Genomic DNA, 16,073 nt, shown 5'->3' with positions numbered 1-16,073 from the left:
AGCCCCCCCGACGGCGACCTCCCCGGGTACACCCTCATGGTCGCCGGCCGTCGCACGGGCAAGACCTCTTTCCTCAGGCTTCTCCTCGACACCTCCCTCGTCGCCCCCTCCGTCTCCAGGGACCAGCTCGTCTCCGTCGCAAAGTTCGTCCAGGGCTGCAGCGGCCACACCTCACACGTGCGCTCCGTCTCCGTCGCCGTTGACCTGGCACCCGCAGACCCCGACGAGCCCCACCTCCTCAACCTCACCCTCATCGACACCCCCTCCTTAGACTACGACGACGACCCCGCCGCCCAGCGCGCCGTCGACGACATCCTCCGCCATGTCGACGCCCGCTTCGCCGAGAGCATCGAGGACGTAAGTGCCTCTCCTCCGTGTCGCCCCTGTCGTATTGTCCATCCCGTTCTCTTTTCCAGGACCGCAAAGCCCGCACGGGAGACCACCACGTCCACCTGTAAGTGCCTAATACGGTCGTCCAAGATAGGCATGATACCATCTGATGTTCTAACGTGCTTGCCGGCAGGTGCATCTACTTTCTCGACCCAGAGTGCATAGTCCCCCCGTCAGTATCGGCACCACCCGTTCCCTTGGTATCAAGGGCCCGGGCCAACAGCCTTTCCGCTCCTGATGCCGAGCCCGTCATCCTCGAGCCTCCGGTCACGACAAACCCGCTCCTTTGTCGCCCTACGCTCCCCGCAGCAGACATTGCCACCATCCGACGCCTTTCCGCGCGCGTCAATGTCCTTCCCGTCGTCGCCCGAGCAGACGTCTTGTCAAACGACCGCCTCGCTGCCGTAAAGCTCGCGATCCGGAGAGACCTAGCTGAAGCTGGTATTGGTTTTGGTATATTTGATGTGGACTCTTTCCCCCAGTACTCCCAGCGAGATACAGTAGAATTGACCCCTCCCGCGCGCGTGTCCGAGCCTCCCAACGGCTACAAACACGCCAATGGCGTATCCTCCACCGCGGCTTCGCCCCCGTCGCCTCCCGTGTCGCCGTCGTTCCTACGGCTTCCGTTCGCTTTGATATCACCAGATATTTATTCTCATAGCGACGGAGTCTCGAGAGTGGCACCGTCCCGACACGAGCTTGCGCTTCAATACACTCCTTTGCAACAACATCCTAAACTCAAGCAGCCACTTACTAAAATCATCCCGGGCAAGTTCATACGGAGCTATAGATGGGGATTTCTCGATGTCATGGACGTGAATCATTGTGACTTTATACATCTTCGTGGGGCTATATTTCACCATATGCAGGTACAGTGACCCGTTCCTTTGTGGCAACGTCCACATGTGGAGTCTACTAACACCCCTTTTACTGGTTCTACCTCTGCGAATAGACTCTTCAAAAATACACCAAAGAATATCTCTTCCAAAAGTTCAGGAACGAAATGCAGCCCCCTCACCCCATGCCGACGCGGGCTGCACAACCGTCCAATTCCGCGCCCCCACCTCCTCAGTTTCCTCATTCCTCGCGTCCCATTCTTGCCATAGATACTACGCCTACACACGCGACAAGCAAGCGGCAGCCACCGCCGCAACCGGCTCCTCGTGCTGGGATCGCCCCGAACGGTGATGCTGCACCTTCTGCTGTGTCTCCTCAGCCACCTCCGGCGGTGTCTGAATCTTCGCCTAGAACCGCAACATCCTCGAGTCAGTCTCATCTTATTTTTGAACATCGTTGGGAGGTTGTCATGGCGTCGCGTCCGATCTCTTGTGGTTCTAGGGGCTACCCAAGAACATCTTCGCTGACAAACGTTTCTACTCATAGGATCTCAGCGTTCGCGAACGAAAAAGATAACCGTTGCATGCAACTTTTGTCGATGTAAGTCCATTGTTGTCTTCGAGATGTCCTGTTCACGCTTTCGTTTCCAGCTCGAAAACTCAAGTGCGATGGGGGCAGACCCGCGTGCAGCCAATGCCACAAGCGGTCTAACCCGTGCGACTACATGGCCAGCACCAAGCGCCGTCGTGGCAAATCGCGGAAACAGTTCGGCGACAGTGAGAGCGAGGGCGAGAGCATGGAAGACCAATCCGTTGAATTGGAGAACCCATCAGAATCGCCGGAGGTTTTGTCGCGGGGTCGCTCCCGGCGAAACTCGAGTGTCAGTATGCTCCTCACGGAGAACTTGCCACCATTGGGCACCGCTATGGACCGGCCGGAGGATACGTCCAATGTCCTCCCCTCGATTGCCCAAGCTACGATGGCAGTTCCGCTGCCCGAGCCTCGCCCGGAGCTTCCGCCCATCGTCACTCTGTCCGCGTCTCCTGCAAATGTTCCCCGTGAGGAGACGGCAACACGATCTTCGGCCAAACCGGACCAGGGTCATATGATCCAAACGCAGCGGAGGCGCAATGCCTCTACTGCGCCCGGAAAGGGTCGCACCAACCACGGGTCCAAAATTGTAGCCTGCAACGTATGCAGAGGTATGTTCTGTACACGTACAAGCCCTGCCGTGCAGCTAATGCGTGCGGTTGCCTGCGTAGCTCGCAAGACAAGATGCGACGGCGCACATCCGTCGTGCGGAAGTTGCTCTCGGCGATCACTGGCGTGCAACTACGTCAACGACCCCAATACAAGCAGAGCCCGTGGGAGAGGCTCCGGTGCGACACCGGCAGGACAGTCAGCATCGACGTCCACGCGCTCATCGCCGTCTATCCAACTGCAGTTCCCCTCGTCTGGTGCCCCGGAGCCGACGAACGGCTACACGCGCCGCATTAGTGCAGTGGACAGCGGTACTGCTGACCACTCGGGCCAGCCGGCGAAGAAAATGCGGATGGCGGCTGCGGAAAGTGGCCGGTCGGCCTTGGCTGTTGCCCAGCCGTGAGCGGAGCGGCTGGTTGTGTTCCTGGACCATTGTAGAGTTTCTCGAGACGGATTGATTTGTATCGCGCGATCTGTTTTTCTGCTGCTTTGCTTGGGTATTTCCGCACTGTCGCTGATGTGTGTTGCGTGGGGAGTGTACTATAGTATATATTGCCACCGACTTGACTGTCTGTTGGAAAGGAGCTCGTCCTCGGCAGACGGCGGCACTTAGCGCCTGTATGAATTCGTCCCCACCCAGCCACGTAGGCGCCCAGCATCCTTTGTACTATCGGCGCGCTCGTTCCCTCTTTGCGCTGGTCGTTTCGGAGGAGCCTCGCCCGCACTTTCCTTCATCCCCGTCGTTCTTTGCATCGAACTCGCCGACATGTTTTCTTTCCGCCGCAAGCCGCGCAAAACAGACACGCCCGCAAACGGCGCCCCACTAATCCGTGCTTCCCCTTCCCTGCCAGAGCTCTCAGCGCAGGGAATTCCATGGCCATCGAACCTGGTGGATCTGTCTTCGTTACCACAGGCTGATGCCCCTCAGCCTCGTCCACAAGGTGCGGCAAAAACTCTTTTTTCCGCCCAAGGCGAAGGTCCTATTGCATTCCACAAACCTTGGTCGTCTCCAGGCAAATCGACCAGTGGGAGGATCTCCTCGCTGTACGTATCAAGCCAGACGCTGCCCCCGCCCCCGCCCTCGGCATTCGAAACGCGTAAGCAACCCGCCCATGCGCGCGCACGGATCAGCCAACGCAAGGCGAGGGCCCCAACGACCTTCAACATCATGGTGCGTGGCCCGCTTCTCATCTGCCGCCCGGCTCTAGTTACACTTGGTCCACAGGTTGTCGGCGGCCAGGGAACGGGGAAGACGTCTCTACTGCGCTTGCTCCTGGACACAGCCGACATATCACCCACTGCCTCCCCCGAACAGAGGGCCACGATGGGCAGTTTCCTACACGGAACGCCGAAGCGCACTGACGCCATCCAGTCGGTGTGTCTCGAGATATGCGAGTCGAAGTATGACCGCGTCTTGTTGTCCGTGATCGACACGCCGGGCTTGGATTTTCAAGAGGGCCACGAGCTGAAGCTGGAGCGGCAGGTTGGATCTGTCATGAAATACTTGGACTCACAATTCACAGACACTCTGAGCGAGGTATGTCTTGCATCATGACTCCTCGCTTCACGGAGACAGCGCATCATCGCCCCCGACTTCTCATCTTACCATTGCTGCGCTTCCATCACCTTGTGTCCGGACGCCCTTCCGGTGGCGCAATCACCATCGAGATGCTAACCTCTTTTTCCAGGAATCCAAAGTCATGCGGCAGAGCAAGGGCGACCAACACGTTCATTTGTGAGCTGGGTTACCTCTCGCGCGTCCCGTCATTGTGGCTCATGTATTATCATCAGATGCATCTATATGATTGATCCCAAATCGATCATGAGTGCCTCCCTGCGGCGCGCACTATCCTCGCTCCCCGCCAAAACGCGTTCGGATGCCACAGTCCACCATCCCCCCGACCTATCGTCCTTTTCCGACGACGCCACATCGGATGACACAGAAGACGAATCTGCCGGCGAGTTGAAAATGTCTTCCGGTGATATTAACGTCTTGCGCCGGTTGATGACGCGCACGAACGTTCTCCCGGTTCTTTCTCGAGCGGACTCGCTGACAGACGATACCCTGGCGGAGATGAAACGCGTAGTGCGTCGCGACCTGCGTACCGCAGGGCTTGATTTCGGTGTCTTTGGCCCAGTGAAAGAAGAACCCGGGGCGGAAGCGAAACCTGACGCACGCCAGAGTGAGACGGAGCGCCGAGATGCGAGCGATTCTGAAGAGGAGGCCCCCGTAGAAGAACGCCGTTCCCGTCCAGTGATCAAGCTACGTGCTCCGCGACTCCCCTTTGCACGCCGTTCTTCCCGCTCGAGGTCCCGCATGAGTCTTTCTGAACTGGCTGCGAACGAACAGGCCGAGCCGGACACGACGGATGCGGAGAGTGTGGCCAGTGTACGCTTCTCGGCGGATGTCGTGTCGAAGACAGACCTCAGCGAAAGCATGCCGTTCGCTCTTATCAGTCCGGAGGAAGTACGGCGGAGGCGACCTCTGAAACCCTCCGTGTCGGCCCACGACCGCCATTCCATGCATGAGCCACTGCGGTCGACTGCGCCTTCGGACGATGGTCACGCGAACTCTGCTATCGAGTCTAGATGCACCACTCCTGCTACACCCACCACCCCAGCTTCTGGGCGCCATTTTTCTTATTTGGCCGGCCCGCCGGCTGATTTGAAAGGGGTATTTATCCGCAAGTTCAGATGGGGAACCGTGGACGTGCTCAATCCTGAACACTGCGACTTTGCTGCTATGCGCACTGCTGTTCTGTCCACTCACATGAAGGTGCGTATTGGCTACTCTCGAGTCGCAATTTGGGTCAAATTGACCTGGATGCCCTTCACAGATGCTCAAAATCCGCACTAGGGAAGTTCTCTACGAGAAGTTCAGGACGGAAAAACTGTTGGCACGACGTGCCACTCGCAACATCTCCGAAGTGGAGACCCGCAAGCTTCTGGCAGGTGCGTTGCATTACCACTACTGCTGGCTCATGTGAACACTGACACCTCGTGCTTAGATCTAGGATTCTGATACCACGGTGGCACTCATTTCCGTCTCATTTACCCGCACTTACCATTGGAGGTTGGATATGTTGAGCTGAGTTATTTATTCTTAGCTTCCTGTATACCTACATTATGTTTTCATCTATGTTTGTGCTGTGTTACGTTAACTTCATGCGCAGCTACTGTAACTCGATTGGGCCTAGGCATCGTTGCTGCTGATCTCTGCAGATTTCTCTTTTCTTTATTCCGTCCGTACTTGATTCAAAGCAAATTTGAACAAATTCCAGATACATTACTATCGTTACAGTTACCACGGATTACAAGCGCAGCAGATGAGATGCTGTCAATTCTATGTCACAGGTGAGGAGCCAACCAACCAGAGGAATGCTCTATCAAGACTTTTTGCTCGTCATCAAGCTATCTATTTGCTCTTGCGACATGCCTTCCAGGCGAGCTAGCAAATAATCCACCTATTCGAGAGTCAGGCTGGAGATTCAAGCTGCTGTGCTACTGTGAAGCTCACCTCTACTTCTTTGGTGAGCGGGATGATGTAGTGCTCGTACAACTCCACCACACCGTCAACGTCGATCTTTCGCATTGACACATCGTTGATGGGCTGCCCGTCCGGAGCAAAGTTGAGCGCATACAGCTCAGCCTTTTTGCGCAGTCGCTGGAGCAGCTTCAGTTCAACCTCGGGCTTCGTGATTAGCGCATCGAGTGCTGCACGGTTGGGGTTGAGGATGTGGGGAATGAATGCGGCTGGATGGTCTCTGAACTTGGACTCGGACACAAACTTGCCTGAAGTCCAACCGACCGTAAGCGCAACACTCGGTAGAGCTCATAGTACACACGAACCGTAGTGCACTCGCTTGCTGATTGCTTGGAGCACTTCGACGTCGATCACCGAGGCGCTGCCGTAGTTCCCATCATCTTCGTACTCATCATCACCTATGATGCCGTTGGCACGTTTTGCGGCAGACAAGGTCAAAGTTGCCTGTTGGGTGATGCGCGGGACGATGGAGCGTGTGTAGAAACTCAGGATGGAGGGGTTGACATTGATTTTGTTGGGGTACAGTATCTGAGGAAACTCGATACCTGTGAGGATGGGATCCGGGAGTTCGGCTGGGTTTGTGAAAGGATATTCATCCGGGCTGGTGGGCTGTGGTTAGTGGATATTAAGAAGTTGAAGATGGACGACCAGGTTCACCTAGTGTATCGTCGCGCCTTGGCTAGGATTGTTGGCTCAGAAACTCAACATCAACTGTCACCATGTCTAGAGTACATACCATGGAATGACTCGATTTCTTTCAGGAACCATTCGAGCCAGCTGCCGGTGAAGCCTGCCGCCTGCAACTCCTGGAACTCCCCGCGACGATAGACCTTGGGGTTGTGCGCGAACTGGGCGCGCTCTATGAGCGAAAAGATGATGGTGTCCTCGAGACGTATCAGAATCGACCGAATTCTGTCCAGCGAGAGTGGGTCTCCGGTGAGTGTGAAGTTCTGCTGAGTAGTCGTCATGATTGTGGGGAGAGGACAGGAGTAGAGGCTGTTTTGGCTGCCACAGACCCTTTCTATGGCTTGCTATCGTGCCGGGGTGCTCGCTGCTGTGCGGGTTGCCAGTATGCGCCCACTCCGGGTACTTCGCTTTTGAACGCTCTCGTGCCCACATGGTCTCGGTGAAGTCCGTCTTGGTGCATTCGAGTCATCATGGACTAGCTAGACTCCAGAGTGCGACTCAAGTGGCCGGTTGGTGGGGATGTTGTCTGGAGTGCGACCAATGGTCCCAAGCTCGGTGCGAACATTTCTTGATTCCCGCACGTAGTTTCGTGGATTCAAGAGAACGTTGTGCACATCTTCTCACACGTTTCCAACGCAGGTCCTCTCATACTCGAACTTGTGACATATGCCATGACGATATGCTCGGCCGCTAACTCTAAGCTCTCATGCTATCGGTCATCATCGAATTCAAACTGTCGACCTGGGAATCACTACGTCGTTCTGCCATCTTCGAATTCATTCCGTGCATGTGGTCGATGGAAATGGTATTTGTTGTTGATAACTCTACACAGCGTGCCGACTCCGTTGTGGCGGGGCTACTGAAGATGCTATTTTACGAGCACGTACAATCCAATGCAGATTTGGGGACTTTCTCACCCTTTCTGAACCCGGTCGACGGAATATAGATAGTGATTATGCTTGGTCCGGCCCAGAGATGTGCCCAAGTATCTTGGCCGGACCGACACTGTGCATCTGGCACCACTCGCTGGATTGTTTGAGCTCAACCCCACGAATTTTGCGTGTAACTCGCAGTGTGCCATACCTAAGTGTATGGCTGACTTGTTCGCTAGATTGCCTATGTGATCCTCGATCATTTCAGATTTGATAACGGTGGGGCACACCGAACGGGATCTAATTAAATCTTCATGTTCTTTAGAAAGTTGAATTCGAGAAGCACAGTAATATCGTAGCACGTTCCTCGGAGAGGACTAGATTATATGGAGTTAAGTAAGCTCAGCAAGGGTGATAGTTATGACGGTATGACGGACATCCGCGATATGGACTCGGCCGCTTTGGTTCTAGGTTCCCATCCGATGGATGATACAGGGGTTTTGGAGTAGCCAATCTTCGAAATAGGATCCCATGCTCCCTGCAGGCTTATAAAGCCCAGCTCTTGACCTAGTATCGAGAACTGCTCTTCGCATTGACGCCATGGCACCGCCCGCAGCTACCCTTCCCCAGCCCACCGACGAGGCGATTTTCCTGTCCAAGTTTTCGAAGGCAAACGGCACGCCTGTGAACAAGGGATCTTACGAAGTTTCGGAGAACTATGAGGGCAAGTACCAATTCGCTCCCATTGAGGAGGCGCAAGTCTCCAGGGCTATGATCAAGCGGTGCGCGCGATTTCTAGTTACTCTTGGATAGAGCATGTTCTCATGTCGGACTGTCGAAAGATACTTCAACATGATGTACGAACGCGCTGTGTCGGACGTTGTGATTATCGGCGCGGGAAGTGCAGGGCTCTCCTGTGCGTACCACCTCGCGAAGTCGCGACCTGACTTGAAAGTCACGATTATTGAGGCGGGCGTCGCCCCTGGTGAGCAAATTTAAAAATTTGAAAGTATGCGTAGACTGAAAGTTTCATGAGGCGGTGGCGCATGGCTTGGTGGCCAATTGATGACACCTATGGTATGTATTGAAGTATGATTTAGCGGATTTTCCTTTCCACTCACCTATTTGCAGGTTGTCCGCAAGCCTGCTGACCGCTTTCTGACGGAAATTGGCGTCCCCTTCGAAGACGAGGGTGCATTTGTCGTCGTTAAACACGCCGCTCTGTTCACTTCCACAATCCTCTCTCGTGTACTTTCCATGCCGAATGTCGTGCTCATGAACGCGACTGCCGTCGAGGACCTCATTGTTCGCGAGGACTTTGCGGGCCGTCAGCGCGTTGCGGGCGTCGTCACGAACTGGACGCTAGTTGCGCTTAACCATGACACACAGTCGTGCATGGACCCTAACGTGATCACTGCCCCTGTGATCATTACTGCGACGGGACATGACGGACCTATGGGTGCTTTCTCTGCCAAGCGGCTTGTGAGCATGGGTCTGCTGAAGGAGCTCGGTAACATGCGCGGCTTGGATATGAACAGGGCAGAGCCCGCCATTGTCAATGGCACCCGTGAGGTCGCACCTGGGTTGATCATGACCGGTGCGTTAATTTATACTGTTAACCATTCTGGGGCTCATTTTGAGCTTTTTGCAGGTATGGAACTGTCAGAACATGACGGCTCAAACCGGATGGGCCCTACCTTCGGTGCGATGATGGCCAGCGGTGTCAAAGCTGCCCACGAAGCGATCCGTATCTTCGAGACTGCCCAGATCGTTGATGGTAAAGTGGTTGGATAAAGTAGTTCAAGAGCAATTTGAGAGCGATCAAAAAGCGAACGTAACACCACTCAGTTCGAATCCACCTGTACTTGTAAAATGAAATCAGTATCACGAAGTCGGTGCTATTCTGAATGATTCTGAGATGGCCTACAGGTGAATAGATTGATTTTCCACGGAATACACACATACTGCCAGGACCCCGATGGGGACGAGCGCCGCAACCATCCTACTGGCTTGTTGCGGACTGTCGTTGCTCAGGCTAATTGCTTTCCCCTGCCGAACAAGCAGCGATGCATGAATGCATAACCATCGACCTTGACCAAATGGGAGTTTATGGAGAACAAAGTTGTTAAGTAAAGCCTGAGCGGGGTGGTGTCCAGGGTCCAGACACGGTTGTTGGCAGATATCTGACAGAACAAGAGCAGCCGTGTCTTTCAACCAACTCGAATCCTCCCCGCCAACTTTGCGCGTTCTGCACTGGCCTGAGGCTCTTCTGCTCGCTTTCATTCCTCGGATTTATTTTTGCTGTTCTGTTTTGGCCCTCTTCTCCTGCTGAGCACAACTTTCTGGCTTCTGTCAATAGTTATCTGCCCCCGGTCTGCTCAGTCAGCCTCATTTGCACTCTTTCCTTCTTGTGCTCTTTCCTCGCTTTCCTCCCGCAATGTCTGACACTATGGGTTCCGTCTCTTCTCCTGCAAATTCTCTCCGGGGTTCACCTCTCCACGGTAACCAGTTCCCCGAGCCTCAGGCTGAGCCCGAGGAGTTTGATGCTCCTTCTACTCCTATTCCGACTTCTACTTCGCTTTCCCTCCCTACTCGGACCGTTGCGATCATCAAGCCGCATGCCCTGAATAACCGCTTCGATATTGAACAGCGCATCACGGAGGCAGGATTTGAGGTTTGGCGTGCTCCGGGACTAAATTAAGCCTGGAACATTCACACTTCTCCCTTGCAGATCGTAAAGGAACGGCAGATGGAATTCGATATCGACACTGACCCTGAGACAATGTATGAACTCTTCGGAGAAGACTACGAGTGTTTTGCCGAGTAAGTCATGCATCATTCATGCAAGCGAAGTGTGTAAGCAAAATGAAGCGAATCTCATATACGATCGATCTCTTTTGTTCAGGGGCCCCGTGTGGGTTTACGTCCTCGAGAGAAGGCGTGCAGTTGAAGTTTGGGCGACTCTAATGGGCCATCCGGATCCGGCAGTTGCGCGCTCGCAGGCACCGCACTCGCTCCGCGCGCTGTACGGAATATCCGCGCACCAAAATGCAGTTATGGGATCCCCTGACGTGCAGATCGCAGATTTTCAGATATCGGCAATCTTCGCGTCCTCTCCTCCGTTCCCCACAACCGAATTGCCAGATGTCGGTCTCAATGGACATGGCTATACGACTGGCTCAATGCGGTCGGTCTCGTCTTCTGTACTTTCAGCCTTGCGCAAAAGCACATCAAGCGTGGACAACCACAGCTCCACTCCATCCAATGGGAAATCACCCTTCAAAGCACGTCCTCTCCCTTCTACGCATGTGGCGCCCGATATTGTACCTCGGATGTCACGGGCGGCGGCATTGCGCGCAGGTCTCCCAGTGGAGAAGCCGCAACGCGTACCTCCCAGTAAAGAGCGGCTCGCGAAGACGTTTGAGAACGTACCAGGTCATAAACGTTCCGAGACGATTACGGTAGCTAGCACTGCACCACCGGTTGTTGCCCCCCGCATGACGCGCGCGGCGTCGCTCCGACTAGGACTGAAGCCCGCCGAAAAGCCCAGGAAGAGTATAATACCTTCGGCTGATGCGAAGAGGGACGAAAACAAGGCAACCTTCGACGGCGTGCCTGGGCATAAACGGCGTGAGACCATTTCGGTGGCTAGTACAAGACCACCGTCGGTAGTTCCAAGGTCAAATAGAAGCGCGAGTTTGCGTCAGATTAAGGATGCTGCACCTCCTTCGTCGTTCATGTGTGAGTCTCATCATCACAATTTTAGGACCGAAGCTCATTTGTGGCTCATGTTCACGTCAGTCCGCACTCCCTCCAACCAGCCTTCCTCGCGATCCTCCTCTCGTAACTCTTATAACCAGCCCACCTCGTCGCGTGTCTCTCTGTCTCGCCCCGCATCTGCTGCCGCCGTACAGACACCTGCCTCACGCCCTATCCCCTCGCGAGTTACATCTGGGTCTACGATGAGTAGCGGCCCCTCCCGTCCATCTACTTCAGCTGGGATTGTCCCGTCTGCTACCAACGGTGTTTCCACGCCCTCCAAGTCCAAGCCCCGGCCTAGCGCCCCGCCGCCTGCTATCACGCCTAGGACCAACAAGAGCGCATTATTGCGGGCGGCGAAGATGGCGAATGCGGCTACGCCTGCTGTTTCAACCACCAAGGCCAAGAAATTGCCTGCGCAGAGGACCGTCAAAGTCTAGTCGGTAGGCGGACACCGCAATGTCAAGACGCTGAACGCCTTGGGCATCAAATAATCGAAGGTAACCTGTTGGATTCTCCTATCCCTTGCTCAAACCCTGCTCCATGATTCCTTGGGATTACACAATGTGTGAATATCTCGTACTTCCTGGATATACGTATATTTTTGCATTTATGCCTCATTTATCTACAAGTTTGGTGGCCGGTTCGATGTTGATATACATATACCACATGTGCCCATACTGGCGTTCCTACTCTTGTTGTATGATTATCATGGCAGGCGTGCTGCGATGCCTCTTCCACCAAGGGTGTCGGGGCGCTTGTACATCTCTGCTCGGATTCAGGTCGCGATAAAGTATTGAGTGAATCGAAGTAGAGTTAAGTTAATGCGGCGGATCAAATCTATTGGTCGTACCTATTTGCTGAGAAGATGCGTGATTGTTTACCGTCAGTGTGATTACAATCCGCGACGAATGGTACATTCCGGGTGATACTATACACTGTATGCGCTCTGACTTCTTAACCTTAAGGTACATTCTACCGCATGCTAACTTGGAATATATGGTACAATGTGGCATCTAACGAGACAAGTGAGATCGCGCACAAGTAGAAACAGAGGTGTGCGCACCCTAATAGACCGCGACCTCCCCATCCACTCCTTGGCGTGAAACTGAGAGTGAGTTTCAGATCCGGTTCACGCAGAATTTTCACCGCGATTTCGCACTGACAAGCCGGGGTGTTAGCAGCGTAGCACACGGTACATAGCTGTCGGAGAAGCTCAAGAAACAAAAGTAAAATGTCTTGATATCCACGCCTTTTGAAGGTGTACCCCCAGGCATGGAATGTCTTTCCAGTGCAGGACACAGAAACCATGTGAAGTGTCGGACAGCATAACACTTACGTTTTCATGCCCCGCTACATACTCTACAAGTGGCTGGAGTGTGGATGAGAACGAAGAATGCGTCAGCGGGCCAAAGGAGAGTACAAGGTCTTCTCTTAGGAGCCCCTGGATCGAGTTGTAAGCGCAAGTTGTTCGCAGTACAATTTGGATGAGGATAACGTACGGCCGCTGCTGCCGGACTGCCGGGCGCAACTCCGTTTACCTTTGCAAACGGCTGCAACGATACTTCTGCTGCAGATGACGCAGACGCAGCGGATGGGGAGGCGTCGTGCACCGTAGACTCGCCGCTGTGCCCGGGCGCACCTGCGTCTCCTGGGTCGTACACACCCTGCAGGCCGGTCAGGATCTTGTCCCTGACCGCAGACAGGTCATTCCGCAGCTCGATGATGCGCACACGCGCATGGCGGACGGCCCAGACGTCTATGTCCGAGCGGGGGAATCCCTCGGCGTCGAGGAGGGAGGAGCTGAGAGTGGACCCGTTGGCTTTGAGAATGGAGGCCTGAGCGTCGAGCTCTGCCTCGATGTTCTCTTTGCGGATCATGAGGGCGCGCACTTGCTCTGCAGGAGTGTCCTGTGAGGGTAGCATCATACCCATGTCAATGCGACGGTGATGGTTGTGCGGGGTTATTCAAGTTGTTAGTAGTGGGAGTGAAAGTAATTGCGATTAGGAGTCGAATGAAGTGCGCGATCGAGGATCGAACCCGTGCGCGATGGTGAGCGCCCAAGATCACGTTGCGGCTGCAGCGCCTTGTCGGCACACTCGACCTCGCACGCTGGCCTCCACGACGTCGACTGCAGCGAGCACAGCGATGGACGAGTCTTCAGCACCGTCTCCCTCTTCCCCTCGCCACCACAGGAAAAATTCACGTTCCTTCTCCTCCCAACCCTCCGCATCTTCCTCTCGCTCCTTGCGACTGAACCCCCCATCCTCGTATTCCCGAATCTCGGCCACAAGCATTGGCACTAACGGGTTCGTGTCTGCATAACTTCTGCTTCAGACAAATAACGTCGAGTTTCAGCTCAGAGCCAGAGATTTTGGCCCCCATCCCCCTTCGCCACCACCACCTCCAAGCCTCAGAGAGCCTGCACTGGCTCGGCTCCCCGACGCTCTCCGCCTCGTCCTCCCGCCCAGTCTCCCCGTTCGCTCTCCCACCCAACGGCACAACATCGCCCGTATCCGCGCGGCGGCGTCTCAGCCAGCTTGCCTTCAGCTCGCTCATAGAACATTCTGCCTCCCCGCGCATCGCCCACGCGCTGCATTCCGACCGCAGGCACGACGGCGACCGTGGCGGCGGCATGGGCAAGCGGTGGGTGCGCTGGATGCACAAGCACTCCGCCAAGCGCTGGGTCGTGCCCTGTGCCGTCCTTGGTGCCGTGTGGGTCAAGTGGGCCGTCGGGCTTGGCTCGTACTCTGGTCAGTGCATTCCATGCAGCCAGTCTCTGTGTGTCTCCAGGCTCAGTGGACGCGCTGCTTAGGACAGGGTACATCCCCCATGTTCGGCGACTATGAGGCGCAGCGCCATTGGATGGAGCTGACCATACACCTGCCCCCGCGCGAATGGTACACGTACGATCTACAGTACTGGGGGCTTGACTACCCGCCTCTGACGGCTTATGTGTCTTGGCTATGTGGCATAATGTGCGTTACACAAATTCGCATTGCTAGCGTCGTGTTATGTCTTATGTCTGTGGCCACAGAGGATCCTGGATCGACCCAACGTGGTTCGCGTTAGAAACGTCGCGCGGGATCGAGAACCCTAGTAGTAAGACATTCATGAGGACGACGGTGCTCATCCTTGACACCCTAGTATATGTTCCTGCTCTAATGTTGTTCGTGCGCACATGGCATGGAAATCGGTCATTAAGAACACGGGTAATACGTTTGGATCTACTGCAAGTTCCTCGCTTAACGTTTTGTAGGAAACTGCACTTCTCACACTTCTCTTGCAACCTACACTGCTCTTGATTGATTTCGGCCATTTCCAATATAACTCTGTCATGCTTGGTGCGTCGACGCTCAGCTTCCATCTTTGAACAATAAAGGCAGAGCAGCTCAATGTGCAATGATCTAGGTTTGACATTGGCTGCGATGACCTGCTTTGCAATGGGCCGAGACATTTTAGGTGCAATCTGTTTCGTTCTCAGCTTAGGCTTCAAACAAATGGCGCTCTATTATGCGCCTGCAATCGGATCGTACCTGCTTGGAAAGTGCTTATATCTCGGGCCTACCTATGGGTTCGTCTCGTTTCTCTCGGCTGCTAGCTCGAAAACAAACTAACCCAGTCTATTCTGACCAGCCCCAAGCACTTCATCAGACTCGCCATTGCTACGTCGTTTACCGTGCTTCTGCTCTTCCTGCCGTTCCTCCCACCTTTTGCAACTCCGTCAGCAATACTGGACCCCATCACGCGCATATTCCCCTTTAACCGCGGCCTGTTCGAGGATAAAGTCGCAAACTTCTGGTGTGCGAGCGACGTGCTGCTCAAGTGGCGCAGGCGACTAGGTCCGAAAGCGTTGGTGCGCCTGGCAACATGCTTGACTGCGCTTGGTTTCCTCCCGGGAGCCGCCGGGCTCGTCTACGGTGGATGGAAGCTGCGCCTTCCGGCCAGTCCGACAGAAGGGAGTGTGGGGGAGGGCAAGAGCGAGAGGGAGGGCGAGAAGGTCGGCACCAGCAGCACAGCGGCGCGGGAGCCTGCGCCGACGCTCGCGCTGCTCCCGTACGCGTTGCTGACGTCGTCCATGTCGTTCTTCCTCTTCTCGTTCCAGGTGCACGAAAAGACGGTCCTCCTCCCGCTGCTGCCTGTGACGCTGCTCCTCTCCGGGTCCGGCGACGGCTCCGCGACGCTCGAGCTCGGCATGCTCACGAGCAACGTCGCCGCGTTCAGGTGCGTGTCGCGTACGCGGTGTGCGGCGGACGCGCGCTGACCCCCGAGACGCACAGCATGTGGCCGCTCCTCAAGCGCGACGGACAGGGCCTCGCGTATGTCGCGCTGACGCTGCTGTGGAACCGCGTCGTGGGCTACAACCCGTTCCGCACGCGCCCGCGGACGGCCCTCGAACGCATATCGCTCGTACGTCCTCGCCCCCCTCCCCTCCCTCCCTCTGCTCCCCGCACTCGCGCTGACCGGAGGACACCCCCTCCCCCAGATCGTGCATGCGGGATGCGTAGCGCTGCACCTGCTCGAGATGCTCGTCGCGCCGCCCGCGCGCTACCTAGACCTCTTCGCCGTCCTGAACGTCCTGCTCTCGACGCCCGTATTCGCCCTCGTGTGGCTCTGGAGCGTGCGCCGCGGCGTCGAGGTCGGCTGGGCGCTGGGCGGCCTGGGCCACAAGTCGGCATCGGCGTCAGCGGGCGACAGCAAGCTGGCGGCACGGGGCGACGGTGCGGTGGCGAGCGCGGTCGGCAGCGGGAGCATCGGGCGCGAGGCGGGCGCACGGGCGGTGA

The 16,073-nt window shown here is 55.7% G+C and overlaps 6 protein-coding genes across 6 annotated transcripts; 4 read left to right on the top strand and 2 right to left on the bottom strand.

Moving 5' to 3' along the window:
- Positions 1-36: 36 nt before the first annotated feature.
- Positions 37-2,830, top strand: FIBRA_02691 (uncharacterized protein; the record flags this gene model as incomplete). The annotated part of the gene is made up of 8 exons (XM_012324546.1): positions 37-357; positions 417-454; positions 524-1,259; positions 1,343-1,655; positions 1,774-1,827; positions 1,878-2,419; positions 2,490-2,606; positions 2,672-2,830. The coding sequence occupies 8 exons, from the start codon at positions 37-39 to the stop codon at positions 2,828-2,830; spliced, it is 2,280 nt and encodes a 759-aa protein (XP_012179936.1).
- A 363-nt stretch (positions 2,831-3,193) lies between these two features.
- Positions 3,194-5,449, top strand: FIBRA_02690 (uncharacterized protein; the record flags this gene model as incomplete). Its single annotated transcript, XM_012324545.1, has 6 exons — positions 3,194-3,598; positions 3,653-3,964; positions 4,116-4,162; positions 4,219-5,203; positions 5,265-5,379; positions 5,436-5,449. 6 exons carry the CDS (start codon positions 3,194-3,196, stop codon positions 5,447-5,449), a joined length of 1,878 nt encoding a protein of 625 aa, XP_012179935.1.
- Positions 5,450-5,813: 364 nt separating this feature from the next.
- FIBRA_02689 (uncharacterized protein) lies at positions 5,814-6,939 on the bottom strand (the record flags this gene model as incomplete). The annotated part of the gene is made up of 5 exons (XM_012324544.1): positions 5,814-5,891; positions 5,945-6,219; positions 6,277-6,572; positions 6,629-6,650; positions 6,708-6,939. The coding sequence occupies 5 exons, from the start codon at positions 6,937-6,939 to the stop codon at positions 5,814-5,816; spliced, it is 903 nt and encodes a 300-aa protein (XP_012179934.1).
- Positions 6,940-8,130: 1,191 nt separating this feature from the next.
- FIBRA_02688 (uncharacterized protein) lies at positions 8,131-9,324 on the top strand (the record flags this gene model as incomplete). The annotated part of the gene is made up of 5 exons (XM_012324543.1): positions 8,131-8,312; positions 8,373-8,515; positions 8,567-8,607; positions 8,662-9,127; positions 9,182-9,324. The coding sequence occupies 5 exons, from the start codon at positions 8,131-8,133 to the stop codon at positions 9,322-9,324; spliced, it is 975 nt and encodes a 324-aa protein (XP_012179933.1).
- Positions 9,325-9,967: 643 nt separating this feature from the next.
- Positions 9,968-11,729, top strand: FIBRA_02687 (uncharacterized protein; the record flags this gene model as incomplete). Its single annotated transcript, XM_012324542.1, has 4 exons — positions 9,968-10,204; positions 10,262-10,353; positions 10,436-11,271; positions 11,332-11,729. The coding sequence occupies 4 exons, from the start codon at positions 9,968-9,970 to the stop codon at positions 11,727-11,729; spliced, it is 1,563 nt and encodes a 520-aa protein (XP_012179932.1).
- Positions 11,730-12,356: 627 nt separating this feature from the next.
- FIBRA_02686 (uncharacterized protein) lies at positions 12,357-13,223 on the bottom strand (the record flags this gene model as incomplete). Its single annotated transcript, XM_012324541.1, has 4 exons — positions 12,357-12,397; positions 12,456-12,573; positions 12,629-12,733; positions 12,792-13,223. 4 exons carry the CDS (start codon positions 13,221-13,223, stop codon positions 12,357-12,359), a joined length of 696 nt encoding a protein of 231 aa, XP_012179931.1.
- Positions 13,224-16,073: the final 2,850 nt, after the last annotated feature.

This window comes from Fibroporia radiculosa (assembly GCF_000313525.1).
Source record: "Fibroporia radiculosa TFFH 294 genomic supercontigs, scaffold1401, whole genome shotgun sequence".
Taxonomy (NCBI): domain Eukaryota; kingdom Fungi; phylum Basidiomycota; class Agaricomycetes; order Polyporales; family Fibroporiaceae; genus Fibroporia; species Fibroporia radiculosa.
Note: the sequence above shows the minus strand (reverse complement) of the source record. Positions and strands in the feature narration are given on the sequence as shown.